General features: G+C 44.3%; 1 protein-coding gene across 2 annotated transcripts in view; it reads left to right on the top strand.

The window, feature by feature from the left end:
- Window positions 1–16,120, top strand: part of prex2 (phosphatidylinositol-3,4,5-trisphosphate-dependent Rac exchange factor 2) — a 123,041-nt gene that overhangs the window by 48,179 nt on the left and 58,742 nt on the right. For both annotated transcript variants that reach the window (XM_058630069.1, XM_058630059.1), the window contains 7 exons: window positions 1,113–1,217; window positions 2,665–2,766; window positions 3,796–3,957; window positions 7,209–7,342; window positions 8,550–8,653; window positions 10,074–10,223; window positions 10,959–11,100. In XM_058630069.1, the coding sequence (XP_058486052.1) occupies window positions 1,113–1,217; window positions 2,665–2,766; window positions 3,796–3,957; window positions 7,209–7,342; window positions 8,550–8,653; window positions 10,074–10,223; window positions 10,959–11,100 (899 nt within the window). The remainder of the gene's footprint in view (window positions 1–1,112; window positions 1,218–2,664; window positions 2,767–3,795; window positions 3,958–7,208; window positions 7,343–8,549; window positions 8,654–10,073; window positions 10,224–10,958; window positions 11,101–16,120) is intronic.

Here is a 16,120-nt window from a genome sequence, read left to right as displayed (position 1 = left end):
GGAGCCTGTGATCTAAAGAATCTCTTCCTCTTCTGTCGGAGCTCAGAGAGGCGGTGACTGTGACTTCTCCTAGAAATGATAAGATGCACCACATGTTATCAATTCATCTCTCCGGATTATCCCCATGATGAGACAGTGCACATGTGAGATACGCATGATGGGACTCTGATATACTGCGCGCGCTATAGATCACATTTCTTTGATGCGGAGCCTGGCATGTAATGGGTTTCAGGGGCCTAATAAATCGGAACCATCGCCATGGCGAGCTTTAGGGCGACTTCTCAGGCTACTGCCGATGCCGGTGAACGCGAGATGATTTAGCGGTGCAGATGTGAGCGCTGAGATGACCCCTTTGTGAAAATGAGACGTAAGTCAGAAGCATAACTGGAAACCCATGACTCATGATTTGTCGTCTCGTCACGAGTGATCATGTGAATCCGGGGAGATAAGACTTTAATCCCGCAGCTTTTTGCTTTTCAAGTCTCGTTCTCTGTTGTGGTTTTGTTGCCGGCGACCTAAAACTAAAACGGAAAGAGTGACTCGATCCAGCCTCGCGTCACAAAAAAAAAACCACGGACAGTTGTCCACTCTGACTCGAGACAGGACGTCTTAGAATGCGTGACTCAGGGGGGGGAAAAAAGTAGTCGTGCATTTCTATTTTGTCACAATGTTGTGTGTTTTTTTTTTGTACACACTCCTGGATGTTGTTACGCGAGTTAGGTCAGTCCACGTCACCGGCGTTATCTTCTGACGTCCACGCGCGACGTTTCCCGCTCTGTAGTGACTTTGTAGTGAGTGATTTAGAAGCTGTTTGGTTGTCTGCTGCTGCTGCTGCTGCTGCTGCTTCTCAGACACAAAGGAAGATTAATGTCATGAGAACCTATTTAGTGGAACGCTGTTGGTCGTATGGCTGCAAGGCAGATGACAGGAAATAACTGTAGCACCCCCCCCCCCATACAATATATATATAGTACATTATCTATTTAATTATGGAGAAGAATGCATCCTGACTACAACTGCTATATTTCTTATGTAATGCCCTGTTTGACTTTCTCCCCGTGCATCCCTTCCCTTTTCCTTTTTAACCTTGTCCGTCTCCGGCCTTCCCGCAGAAAAGCCGCTTCCAGATTTATGACGAATACTGCGGGAACCACGAGAAGGCCCAGCGGCTGCTGCTGGAGCTCAACAAAATAAGGAGCGTCCGGACATGTTTACTGGTGAGATGGGACCGTAAATGTGCACATCATGTACGAGGTGTACCGTTTATTCAGCCTGCTTTACATGCGGTGTGCGGTGGGTACAAGAAGGTCAAGTATTTAAATCCAAATCTGAATAAGCGAATTCAGTCCATGGTTTCGTTTGTTTGGAAATTGCAGCGCAAAACTCACGGATAGTTGACCCACGCGGGGGTCACGAGGGATCAAAAGTGGGGCTTGGAAATTCCTCGTCTAGGAAAACACTCTCTTGAGACACACACACACACATGGAGACCCACATACAGCAGCTGGACAGTGTAAAAGTGTCTGACTTTTGTGTGTCTGACAGCTGATGTGACTCTGCCTGATGTGTGGGGGCGGACTCCTTCTTCCTGTCCCGACACTCTGAGAGACTTTCGCTGCCACGGGGGGAGCATCATGTTGCTAGTACAAAGGATGACCATAGTCCCACTGTGGGCAAGATAAACTGTGTGTGTGTGTGTGTGTGTGTGTAAGGTCAAGAATACTCAACCCCGTTTCTTTTCTCTCGGCTCTTCACTCGATATTGTTTACACACTTTGTCCTCTGCTCCGTCTTTTTCGTCGCTGCGTGTGACCGTCTGTAATCCTAATCCTCTCCCTCACCTCGGAGCGCCACACACTCGCACCGCTGCCACCACCACCTTCACCACGCCCCGTCGCCCCCCCCCCCCCCCCCCCCCCCCCCCCTGATGTTTTAGGGCTTCCATTAAAAAACAGAGCGCTTTGAAATGGAGATCTACAGCAGAGTTAGGAACCCCGGGAGAACCCCAGGAGTATGACCACAGACTCGGTAGAATGGACTGACTGGCGCTGTGGTGAAGCAAACAACCGTTAGACACTAATTAATGGAGTGAGAAATGATACACACGCGCATAAATACACCGTCAGAGACGAGCTGCTGCGAGAGCTGATTTATTCTGCATGTGTGTCTTTAATTTAAGACGCCAGAGGAGGCTAAGGTATTAATTGACTTTGATTTAATGAGGTCTTTATAATCTTGATCCTTCGCTGACCTCAGTATCGTGTTACTCTCCAACCTGCACTCTGCTGTAGGCTAATATACACCAGTGATATCCGCTGACCCCCCCCCCACACTAAACCTTTGACCTATTGGCTGCTATAAAGCCTGGTTTATTTGTTGACGCTGTAATGATCCCTCTCATCTAAACGTGAGGTGAGAAGCGAGATTAGCTCCTGACCTCGTAACACATCATGGCCTCAGCCGTGTCGGTAAAGGTCACCAGGTCTGAAGAGCTCTCAGCCCAGTTAATGGCCTTTATCTGGGGGTTAGAATTAAGTATTGAAATGATGTTGTGTTGTGATGACCCAAGAGGGGAAAAAAAAAAGCTAATTTAGATGTCAACAGTGATAAACACAGCTGAGTCTCTGTCTTGTTAAACATCCTCTTTCCTCTCCTCTAACTTTAGAACTGCATGTTGCTCGGAGGGCGGAAAAACACAGAGGTCCAGCTGGAAGGTTACCTGGTCGCTCCTATTCAGAGGATCTGCAAGTACCCGTTGCTGCTCAGAGTGAGTACGGCCCTGCACTCGTGGAAAACCACGCATTATGGAGCCACCGCCGCGCCCTCGTGCCACCTCCTGTGGGGCACCTTTTTTTTCTTTACCCTTTCTTTTCATCCAGCACCACCCAGTCATTAGTCTTGGGCTGTCCCGTCCTATTCATGTGAAACACTCACTCTCATATTCTGACACTTGCCTGCTTTCGGTTCTCCAGCGCGACCACATCCTCCTCCTCCTCCTCCTGCCCGGCTGCGCCTTCAGACGCTTTGACTGGGCTCATTCATAACCTGAAGTTTCCGCTTCCTTCGATGTGAAACGACAGCGAAATTAAATACATGTTCAAACACTTGTTTGAGTCGGTGATCTGGTGATCGTTCATCTTGTTATGATCTAATGTTCTCTAAACAGCCAGTAGTTCAGGCGTAGAGATGTTGTAATAATAATAATAATAATAATAATAAGGGGGTGGTTTGATGGAAGGCCGTTTGAAGTCTGCCATGTTTTTCTTTTCTCTGCAAGGTGATCAAATTTGCTCAGAGTGGCTGAAGATACAGTACAGTATATCCACAACTGTATACATTTAGAAGCTGAGACACGCGTTTTTGACTGCACTGATAAATATACAGTTAGATGGATCTCACTCGTGCGTTTCCTTCTTGTTATTATTAAGTATTTCAGAAAGTCGCTCGATTTGTCGCTAGTCGCTCTGTAAAGTCACTAAATATTTGCCCGGAAACAGCATGTAACGTAAACAAACAACATTATTTCCCTTTCTTTCCTCCGGCTCGGTTCATTCTGTCTCTGTGTCTGTTATTATATCTAATGTTAACAACGTCGTCTTCTCGGTTTTTCTTCAACTGCAGTTGCAGACATTAAAATTATTAAATGGATTAAAATGAAATGGAATACCTTTTTCTTTCATGCTTCTAATGATGTGAAGATTAGGATTCAGAGACCTGTAGATGTGCCTCTAAAGCGATGATGTAGAATCATCAATATATGCATCATGTGTAACGCGTGCGCTGTGTACTCGTGCAGGAGCTGCTGAAGAGGACTCCGAAGAAGCATAATGACTACGCCATGGTGCAGGAGTCCCTGCATGTGATGAAGGCCGTGTGCTCCAGCATCAACGAAGCCAAGCGGCAGATGGAGAAGCTGGAGATTTTGGAGGAGTGGCAGTCTCACATCGAGGGTTGGGAGGTGTGTTTTTATTATTTAAAGGTGACATCGAATGCTCGTATCGCACATATATGTTAGTTATGGAGGTCTACTTACATATATTAACTTAAAAACCTCCTAATCGCTGCAAACGAGCCGATCAAAATATCTCCTCACTGACGCTCTTGTCAGCCGCGCTGTGTCAGACCAAAACCACACCCCCAGAACGCGGACTGTGTTGTGATTGGCCAGCCAACAAGAGCTTTCCCACTGTCCTGTGATTGGCCAGGTACCTGGAAGTGATGTAATTAGCACGTCAGCTCTCAGATACACAGCTCCCCCTCTGGCACGGTGGATGCTCTGCATCTCAGCAGCTACAACAAGAGTAGTTCTTCTTCTTCTGCGGTTAAATGTACGCAACCGGATGTGCCCGGGCTAGTGCCCGCACCAGGAGGCACTACGGTGGTGAGAGGAGTGGTGAGGTTTGCTAATGACATCATCAGCAAACGTAAGTGCCTTTCCGCTTTGCAGAGAACCAGGAAAACAATAAAACCCTATTTTCTCAGTGGCTGAACTGTTTGTTCTGAAACTTTAGGGTTTCATAAACAAGGTGATGATGCAGATACACACACAAAAGCAGCGTTAATTGGAGCTTTTGGTCTATGTCGCCTTTAAGGTCCATTCAAATAGCTGTATCGATTGACGTCTTGCTATCAATGTTAGGGTTTTCCTCCCCCCCCCTTGCTTTTTTACTCGCACAGCTGAGCGTTTCTCCGCCAAAGCTGGGAGTCGTGACATATTTAAAGCCACTTAGCCGCCGTGCCTGCAATTCAACAAGAATTGAAAGTGGCGTGACTTTTGTAGCCCTTAAAGCTTTTCTCGTTCTCTCACCGAGAACAATGACTTGTATTCACAATGGCCAGATTCTTTCCGCCTGGATGAGCCGTGTAGTTAAAGCAGCTATGCTTTGAGGTGACTGATCCAATCATCATCAGGTAGATTGTACGTCTTTGTCTGGAAAGTTGACTTTTTTTTTTTTTTCTTCCTGAGTTGTGGGAGACTGTAATACGGGGTCAGTAGGCCTAAGGCTAAGGCTCGGAAAGAGAAACAGTGGTGGTTATTGTAAGCGAGGACGTCGGGGATGCTTATGTAATTGACCTTGCGGCCGTCCAAAGAAGGTGCCTGAAGATTTCCTGGACACATGCGGACAAAGAGATGCTGCCAGTGTTGACACAGCTTTGGACTAAGGTGTAGGAAGTAACGGGAGTGTTTTCACTGGAGTTTAAAACAGATTTTCAGCCCAGATTTGAGACGGGACAAGATACGGCGGCGTGTGATTAGACTTCCTCACATGGGTTGTTTTAGGATCACTGTCAATATGAGACTGTTGTTGCAGCGTTAACGAAACCCTTTAAGCTCACTTTTAAGCGAGTTTTATTCTTTCACAGTAAAGAATATACTGCAGAAACAAAAAAAAAATACACTTAAATGTGGATATATACAGACGGATAATGAGTTAGTTATAAAAAGGCCCTGGTTACACTTAATCAAATGCAAATGGTAATGAAAATAAACACTTAAGCTATTACATGTATACACTCCAGCTTATAAACCCACAGAGCTGAAAAAAATGTCTAAAAATAGGGTGATTTAGAAAGAGGCTCAGTGTTGGGTGCGGTGTCACATCTTGTTCCTGGCATGGCTCTCCTGCTCCTGCAACCACTCTGTGTGGTTTTATACACATTCATACACATTAGCTCACTCTGGACCCGGGCATCTCTTTAACGTCGCTGCTGCCGCCGCGTGCCAGGACCTGCGGCTCCCAAACAAGATGCAGCTAAGACGAGGAGAGGAGAAAGAGAGGAGGGAGCGAGGTGAGCGACGGTGGCGTCGTTGCATTTCTGTGTGGGTGTTTGGAGGAACGATGGGAGGGATGGATGAGGAGTGGGGTTTTTTTTTTTCCATCCCTGCTTCTCCACCCCGGCTGATTGCTTGTTAGCAGTGACCTGCTCCATAGCTGGCTGCCCTCAGGGCACCCTGGCAGGTTCACGTCGTGTGGGAAAGACGGGGCGACGGCCCGTGGTGGTCACCATGGTGACGGCTGCCAGCATTTTCTTTAGGGCTAAGTTGATTTCCAGTTGGTTAGTTTTGGGAATGTACGTGATTGACCGCTGCGTACCATAGAAATATGCTTGTTTTTAGACCTGAGGTTTGTCGTCGTTGTTGTTTTTATAGTTGTGTTTCACTTCACACTCTTTAACTCAGCGCTCTTAGCGTCTACTTTTAGTTTCAAGGAATCTCTCCAGCTAAGTGAAAAACGGAGGTTTGAAGAAGAGCATTTCAAGCCAAAATCAGTCTAAATTCCTGTTATTTGTCTGCCTATGAAAATAGAAGGTTAAAGTTTGAAGTTGTAGAGCGAGTGCATGCTCTGTGGAGCTTTGACTTGGAACGGCTTAATGCGAAGAGTGAAGAGTGAAAGGAAAAAAAAACAACATAAGGCTGCAGTGAAAGCAGCTACATAACCAGGATAAGTGTGATAACTGGTCCTTTTCAAGTGACCAAGACAAATTTGGCCTCTCCGCGTCTGCTCTGCACACATGTTTCACTGACCGTAAATTAGCTTAACATCTGGTCATGGGCTCGGGAGTTAAAAGGCCCCTGGAAAAAAAAAAAAAAAAAAGAAGTGTGGAGGAAGGAATGAAAGAGATAGAGAGGAATTGACTGTGGAGACGAGAGGAGGGGAAGTAAGGAGACGGAGAATAAAAAGTGTGAGGAGAGAAAAAAAAGTAGGGATAGGTTTTGGCTCGCAGATGTCTCCAGCAGGAGGAAATGCTTAGCACATTTTCCGGCTCTGTGCGCATGGGGAGATATTTTTAGCTCTGAAGGTCTGATCAGACAGCGCTACATAAATTCCCAGAACGAGCAAGGTAAAGGGAAGTGAGAGCGCACTTTATCACTTGCAGCAGGAGCCCCCGAAAACCAATATGGGGACCAGACGCGACCGGACGGGATGTTATTCCATAGAAGGCAATTAACAACTGTGCATTTTAAAGTCCCACAGCAATCTGCTCGCGAGGAAGCAGGGAGTGTTTTTACAGACCCCAGAGAGGGGGTAACAGGAAAGGCTGGGCTCCGTAATCCCCGCCTCCTGTTCAGACACTCTCTGTGAAAACTGAACTGAACTGGTCTGGAAGTAAAATGTTCTGCAGCACAGACACTTAATCTGTTTTGTAATAATAAAAAAATGTCCTCTTGTCCAATGCTTTTTTTTCCCCTCGTGTGTCCACTTCCAGGGCTCCAATATCACAGACACGTGCACGGAGATGCTCATGCAGGGCATCCTGCTGAAGATTTCCGCCGGAAACATCCAGGAGAGGATCTTCTTCCTGTTCGATAAGCTTCTGGTCTACTGCAAGAAGAAAAACAGGTGTCCAAAACCAACCTCCTTTTTATTTATCACTCCATACTGAATAACTTGAGAGTCTCATTAGTGAGTGTGTCTTTTTATGTTAATTTCCCGCTCTCGATCTCTCTGCACACCCACAAAGAGCATGGTTTTCATCAATTATTCACTGCACCACTTTCTTTCCTTTTGTAAAGAGTAGGAACTGTGGAAGAGTGTTTAGTTTTTTTTTGTGAAAGTGTTGAAAGAGAAAGTTAGGTGGGCACATCTTTTGTTTTCCTTTTCAGTTCAGTATCCTGAATAATATAAGACAATAATGATGACACTTGTTACAATTAGTGCAGTTTGAGTGAGGAAAGGTTTCTCTGATTGCAGAGTATTGTTCTGTGCAGGCAGAAACCTTGATGAATAGGCAGCGCTGGCAAAACTCACACTAAACTACTATTTCATCTGCCAACAATGCTGCGACATTCATCTTTTTCTTTTCTTTTCCACTTTTGTTGGACTACCAGCAGCTAAGCTGCCGCCTGCTTTGATCCGTTTTTTTTGTTGAGCACCATGTCAGTGTGAGGGCCAAAAGTGTAGAGGAAAAAAAATCTAATCTTTCGAGAATAAAGTCCTAATGTTACGAGAATAAAATTTCACGACATTAGTCTCTTAAAATGCTGACTTTTTTTCTCGTAATATGACTTTATTTCATAATTTCATGACATGACTTTTTAATATTCCAACTTTATTCTCATAAGATTATGCCTTTTTATTGTTGCAACTTTATTCTCATATTATTAAGACTTTATTCTCATATTATTAAGACTTTATTCTCATATTATTAAGATGTTATTCTCATATTATTAAGACTTTATTCTCATATTATTAAGACTTTATTCTCATATTATTACAACTTTATTCTCATAAGATTGCGACTTTATTCTTGTTTTACAACTTCTCGTTGTAAAACGTTGTAAAATTCTCGTTTTATAACTTTATTCTCATTTTTAAGGCTTTATTAAAGGCTCGTAATATCACAACTTTATTCTCATAATATGACTTTTTCGTAATATGTTTTTTTTTTTGTAATATGACTTTATTCTCGTACACATGGGACACCATTATGAACATATACATATACAATTAGTCTCTTTATAAAACCTTTAATCAGACTGATTATATAATCCTAACATCATAATTGTATTAAGCATTGATGGCTAATGTATGCTCATCTTTGTTTTAGGCGTTTAAAAAACAGCAAGGCGTCCACCGAAGGGCCTCGCTACCTGTTCAGAGGGCGAATCAACACCGAGGTGATGGAGGTGGAAAATGTGGACGATGGCACGGGTGAGTCGCTCTCTTTACTTTGGACAAACTCCATTTGCATTTTTCTTTTGCGCTCTCGGCTCTCACATCCTCGTTTTTTATTTCACTCCTGGCAGTGAGGAGTTTTTAAAAATAAGCCACAATAACTCACACACAGGAACAACGACAACAATGTGTTTGGCCTGAGCTGCTGTTGGAAAAATAAGATTTACCTACAAACATCTCCAGTTCCTTGTGTCTGTGCTTGGTGAACTCGAGCACTTGTGTGTCTTGGCCTCACACAGCCACTGATTATCATTTATATTTGTAGAAGCCATCATTTCCTCTGCAGCGGGCCTGGATGGCCAGTAATATTGGGTGTTTTTGGTGAGAGGTGGAAGGGTTTTTGGGAGAGAGAGAGCGGCGGGAGGAAAAACAAGTGAGACAGGCGGTGGCGGCGGTGGCGGTGGTGTGGCAAGTTGTGGGTGTTCTGCTCCACAGGCGAGCAATCTCAATCCGAAATCCAGGAGTATTTGAGCTGGGATTCCTACACAGTGAATGCACCACAACTTTTTTTTACTCGGGCACACACACGCACACACACACACACACACACACACTTGCTCGCCTGAGGTTCGAAAAACGCCCTTGAGGCGTGCCATATGAAGGACGCACCACAGTGCGTATGATTTTAGACGTGATTGTAATTGGTAATTGTAGTGGGACGCCTTTTTTTTGTTACACCCTGCACGGGAGAAAATCGGAGGTTCGTCCCGGGAGGCTGCTGAAACAAGAGGGAAATAATGACTGAGACGGTCAAGAGTTCAGGTTTTGACATTATTGTGTCCTCATGTTCTCTATATGCAGTACGAGCGTAGGTGGTGCAGCCACTCTCTGTGATATTCTATGTGTTCTGAGGACGAATGGTGTATCCACGTTCCCTCGTTTATCTCATTAAATGAGTCGAGCGGTATTCAGTGAAGCACTCGATAAGGAGGCTATAAAAGCCCCCTGGAAAAATTAGTCTGCACTAAGATGAAGTACGATATTGTCAATAGTTATAATGGGGGTTGTTTTTGATACACAGATCAAACATTACTGCCGTCACTCACAGGTGAGGTTTTTCCTGCTCGTCCTCGTCCGAGCCAAAGTCGTTCAGCTTTGTTTTCTGTGAAGAAAATCACGTGGATCCTCAGATGCACCCCCGTGTTATTGCATGCGTTTAATGCGGTAACCCTCGCTCACTGTGAGCCCGACTTCCCAACATCTCTGTTTACACTGTCACCATCAGTACGACCGCTGATTGATGGCCCTCCCTTTTTCAAACATGAAAAACTTCTTAGAGCGTAAATGAGTGAAGATTTGTGTGTGTGTGTGGTGCGAACACCCCCTCGGAGAGAGCGCTGTATAAAAACTAACCGGAGTGTTTCTGTCTCTCTCTCTCTCCCCCTCTGCCTCACAGCTGACTACCACAGCAGCGGGAACATAGTGAACAACGGCTGGAAGATCCACAACACGGCCAAGAACAAGTGGTTCGTCTGCATGGCCAAGACGCCCGAGGAGAAGCAGGAGTGGCTGGAGGCGATCATGAAGGAGAGGGAGCGCAGGAAAAGTAAGGTGTTTTTGATAACAGTCGGTATCAGGGGCGGGATCTGCTCACCTTTATAACTTTGCGTTACAACGTTCAACGGTTTCTGAAAAGCTGAGAGGTTGCGCGTCAAAGCGCAACATGTGGTTATTACGGTAATTTCACTCGCACCGTTTCAGGAAGCTGGACAATCAGCGTCTTTGTTTGTCACCAGAGAGGAGAGAGTTGGAAAAACACCTGTACATAGTTTCCATTTTCTGGCCTGTTTTTGTACATTGAGACAAAAACTTGCAAAACCTGGTGTTCATGAACCACTACGGTGTTTTTCTTCATGACACTATTTTAACATGCAGTAAAACTGTAAATAACCGCCAGATATTGAAGGTTATTCTGGGAAAATGGGCAAAATCAACTTAACTCACAGGATCATTTTACAGTTTCTTTTATGGTTATGGTTAAAATAAGCAAAAAATAATTTTTTGAGGCTTTAAAGGGTTAAGGTATTTTCCTCCATGTTGAGATTGTGTACATGATAAACTCGGTCGTTAACCCCGCCCAGGGACAAGTCAAAGGCAGACACAGAAAGACACTGCTAATTTCCTAGTGATATTAGCAGACATTAACCTTCTCCAGTTTGTAATTGATGTCACATCTCGTCTCGCTGAGTGCAAGATTATTAATGTCATGATACTGACAGGCCTTTTACACCCGCTCCTTCTCCCTCCCTCTCCAACTCTCCTTCCCTCCTCTCATGGGCAGGCCTGAGGCTCGGCATGGAGCAGGATACGTGGTTGATGGTGTCAGAGAAGGGAGAGAAGCTCTACCACCTCATGACCAAGGGGAACCTCATAAAGGACCGGAAACGCAAGCTCACCACCTTCCCCAAGTGCTTCCTAGGAAGGTATGGGCCCCTCCTCCCCTCCTCCCCTCCTCCCCTGCCCCCTCCCCCCCTCTCCACACACGGTTTGTCCGGCGAGGAAGCTGCAAAGTGTTGTGTCCTTGGTGTTTCCTCTGTGTTACGTGACAGCGAGTGTAACTGTGAGGGAGTGAGGTGAACATGAATCTGGACGGATGTGCCACAGTTTAGCATTTCACTGAGAACCAATATCTGCATCCAATTCCGCTGTATTTTTACTTTTCAAATAAGTGGAGATCAAGAAAACACTTTGGTTGTAAGGATCAGGCATTTGTGAAAACAGCGGCCCGGGAAGAAGAAGAAACCATTGCCGCTGGTTGTTTCAGGAGACTGTGTGTTGTGTTGTGGTGTGTGCGTGTTATCTGTAGTCTCAGCCATGGGAAAACAAAATCCAGCCACATTTCGTCCCATGAATTTTATTTAAGGATTATCGTTGTGGTGTCTGGGGATGGACTGACCCACTGGTCATAAATCACAGGGAGATGTCCCTGTGCGACTCAGCTGACTGCCCGCGTTCTCCCTCACTCATGTTAGATTACAATAAACTCTCTGTTGAGGAATCCGTGAGGTAACTACTGTCGAGGGCATGTTAATCCAGAGGGCAGCTGTGTGTGCGGATCTGTGACATGTTCACATGTTTCCCAGTGCCTGTGAGTTTTTACACTTATTCTTGTAAAAAATGTTTTACTTGTAATGAATCCAAATATGCAGTCTATCGAGTCTGCGTTTGCCGATGCTTGCCTTGGTTCCGTATGATGCAGATGTGTTGGTGTCACATAGTTTCCCAGAGTTTAATTTACAGGAATTTACGTCTTGAACGCTTTATTGTATATCTGGATCTGATTCAGAATCCTCTCTATAATACTGTCACTGATGGATGCAACGTCTCGTTATTCTGTTACAGAAACAGCGCTCTTACCGCTTTATCCTCCACATGAGGGTCGTGAGAGCGCTGTTGAAAGGCGGGGGGTCACACCCTGGACAGGTCAACACAGACAAACAACCGTCCACGCACACCTATGGTCCATTTAGAGTGTCCAATTTGCTTAAATCCCCAAGTCTGCATGTTTTTGGACTGTCGGAGGAAACTCAAGGACCTGGAGAAAAGCAACGCACACATGGAGAGAACAATATAAAACATAGAAACCAACAAAGCAGGAAAAAAAGAAAAAGATTTAAGTGTTGGTGTAATAGTTAGCACTCTTACCTCTGAGGCAAAAAGACCTGGGTTCGGGTCTTGGTTGGAACAAGGGTCTTTCTGCATGGGTTTGCATGTTCTCCACGTGTGTGCGTGGCTTTTCTCCAGGTTCTCCCTGGTTTCGTTTCACAGTCCAAAAACATGCAATATGGGGGATTAGGGAAATTGGACACTCTAAATTGACCATAGGTGTGAGAGTGGATGGTTGTTTGTCTCTTTGTGTCCCTGCGAGGGACTGGCGAACTGCCCACGGTGTGACCTCTGCACCCCCAGCGACCCTCATGTGGAGGATAGAGCAGTAGAAAATGGATGAATGGATGAAATTTAAGTGTTGCATTCAAATGCTGATTAAGCCTATCACCTTGAAACAACTGTGTTTCTCAGTACAGCAGTGTTGACATCTCCCTCTACTTGCCTGGCAACATTGCACACAGGAAATGATTCTTTAAGACGGACGGAGGCAAGAGCAACATTGCGCAAGTAAAGTGAGGTTGGAGTTTGACTGAAAATGAAAAAAAGAAGCGTCCACAAAAAGTAACAGAGGTGAATTGTAATGCTCAGAAATCCTGTTGAATGGTTTGATGGCCTGAATGCTGCTTGCCCCCCACCTGCTCCTGCGCTGCTGCTGTATACACATAAACGCTCCTTCAGTCAGGTCTGATAGTATAACTTGATAGAGCCCATTTTCAAATGAAGCACGTACCATTTCTCTACGTGACGACCAAACAGAGGCAAAACAATAACATCAACAACAGCTAGTTGTGTTCTCTCTTAGACTGGAAAGGCACAAAAAAACATTTAACCTGAACTCTTAAAGTTTATTCTTTAAAATGTGTTGTAAGCCTGTGTAACTCTGTTTGACTGAGGAGATGACAAAGCTGGATTAGGATGATACCATCTCCAAACATCTGGCTGTAGCTGATGATCTTTCAATGTTTGAAAATGAAAACAATGGGTCTTGACAGCCGTGAGTCTTTTTATAGAGCGATGACACTGTGTGATTTAGGTTGTTTAGGAGCAGTCAGTCCTCCTGTCCTTCTGTCTCCGTCTCTCCACGTTACAGGATAACCAGCGCTTTCAGAGTTTGTCTCAGATTTTTCAAAGAGACAGGCTGACTAGTAATAATCACACCAAAAGTCACCCCAACGTAAACAGTCATTTTAAAATCCCTGTTATTTTTAAAAGCATGGAGAGAAAAAACCCCAAAAGTCCAGTCGGACATAGTTGTGGCCAAGTTACATTTCATGGTGGTTTGGAGCAAGGAGTTCCTTTTTTTTTTTTTTTCTCCTTTGGTCCACACAGACAACACCAGAGCCCTTGTGGTCTGGAGGAGGAATGGATCTGTCAGCTAAAAGAAGATTAGAAAGGATCAAACGTCGGTCACATGTTGTCACATCCGTGAGTCCGAAGCGATCGTAGGAAACGACACCTGAAACACCAGCGTTTTAGTGCAAAGACGTCGTAAAACCTCTCCGTTCCTCTGTTGTCTGCGATGATTGTGGAGATGATTACACATGGGCGTAACTGTTGAATTGGAACCAGGATGGTATTTCTCTGATGAAAGCCACATTGCCCCGTGGCTTTGAATCCAACCCACTCCCTCCATTGTGAAACGCTTTGCCTTTTATTCTCTCCCTCGTAACTCCTTGTTTTTCTTGGTGATTTTCTTTTTAAGGCCAGCAGCTATTTCTGGCTCTCAAACTCCTCCCCCCTGTTTTTGGAAAAAAAAAAAACACAGTACAATCTTATTTGTTGTTTGTTTTCGGAGACGGCGTAATTCATCACAGGGAATGTCCACGACAGCCACCTACCTTGCTGCAAAACAACGGAGATTCAAAGTTTCCCCTTTGCTTCATATCATGGCAGACAGTCATGTCAGCTGGTTCTGATTGTGAAGAAATGCCCTTTAAAAGCTGAATGAAAAGGTTGTTCACCCTGTAAAGCAATGCCCTTTGCCTGTGACAGCAGCTGCTCTTTCTCGCTGACGTCGCTTGATGCACAAATTTTGTTTGAACGGCGCTTTTAATATCAATTATTGAACCAGAAGGCGAATAAGAAGAGAGACACTCGTACCTAATAAAGTGGCGTGTGTGTGTGTGCGTGTGTGCGTGTGCGCGTGTGGGTGTGTGTGTGTTCAATGGCAAACATCTATTCATTGAAACACGAGGTCGAGACGACCTGCTGAAACGCAAACTGAGCCTCAGAACATGGAAGAAATGGGATTGGAAATGACTTGAACGTGTCAGACGGACTCGTCTGAGTATTTCAGAAAGTGCAGATCTGCTGAGATTTTCATGCACAATCATCTCAGGGGTTTTGTGAGAATGATGTGAGGTTGTCTGGGTGGAAAAGCACTGGTGATGAGGTCAGAGGTCAGAGAAGAATGTCCAGGCAATATTGTTTGAGATTATGTGAATGTAAGGATAAAGATATTCCCACAATTTTTGTGATGTTTAAAATCTTTGGCAACATTTTTGAAATTTAATATAAAGATGCAACCTGGGGGTGTTATTGGAGGATATAATGGGACTTTTGTTACCTTTTTCAAAGTTTAGAAAATCAAGGTCCATGAAGTAGTAGATTATTTTCATAATCAATCAATCATCGATTATTTTCTCGCTCAATCGAGTACTTGTTTGGTCCGTAAAATGTCAGAAAACTTTGAAAAATGTTCATCTTTGTTTCCCAAACCTGGAAATGATGATGTTCTTGAACGTCTTATTTTGTCCACAATCCAAAATAATTCAGTTTGAAGGATTTCTTTGTCAACTGGAGCAAAGAAACCAGAACATATTCACATTTAAGAAGCTGAAAAATTATTCAAAAAACACTCAAAAGGATTAATTGATTATCAATTATCAAAATAGTTGATTCATTTAGTAATCGATTACTCGAATAATCGTTTGCACCCCTAACATGAAGATACCGCACATTATGGTTCCTTGCCCCGTCTAGAATATACAAGAAAACACAAATAAAGTGAAAGGAAAATTATTTGAGAACATTATAGAACATTTAACAGTTACCTCGCAGTAACGCACAGTAACGTGGGAGGAGTTACTGAATATAGTCCCTTGCCCCTTTGGATTGAACGTCATTTAAAAGTCCAAAAAATTCCACTTAAATAGTGCTAAATCCTGGTTTGTGATCGTGTGAAATCACATTTTTCTTTCAGCTTACCAAAACAAATCAGTTGCTCTGTTTTCGGTGAAATAACCACAGTAGCAAAGATGTTGTGTTTATGTTTGACCCCACAGCTGATTGGTTTTCCAGGGCACAATTAAAGTTAAATGAGCCACATTTTCCCCCCCCCCTCAGAGACCAAGCACCAATAGTCATATTCTGAAATGCTTGATATGAGTCTAAACTCTGAAGGGTTTATGATTTGCCCAATTTCTCCCCGACCCATATGGCGTTTTTCAATCGCTTGAAACTGTTTATTGCGGACGTGACCCTAATCTGCTCAAGGCCATGAGAACTCCCATCACGGGCTGTTTTTCTTTCTCTGGTTAAGGTGCAGAGGCTGACAAATTGACATTGTTGCAGATGTTTTTTTTCCCTCCTTTCCCCCCCCTGTGGTCTCTTGTGGAGAGAAAAGACGACAGCAGGGACGAGCGGTTAAAAGAGTGCTGGTGTTTTTTTGGTCAGAGGTTCTTCTGAAAACTTTTCTAAATGTGCCTGTTGGCTTTTTTTTCCCCTTCACACTCTGCCTCCTCCTTCGTAGAATTCTGCTGGTGCCGCTGGATGTGTTTGTTTGACTTTTGTGGGGGAGACGGGACATTGAGGGAGTAATCTGATAAGCTACTG

This window comes from Solea solea, chromosome 1, assembly GCF_958295425.1.
Source record: "Solea solea chromosome 1, fSolSol10.1, whole genome shotgun sequence".
NCBI lineage: Eukaryota > Metazoa > Chordata > Actinopteri > Pleuronectiformes > Soleidae > Solea > Solea solea.
The sequence above is the reverse complement of the archived record's forward strand: the minus strand, read 5'-3'. Positions and strand labels throughout refer to the sequence as shown.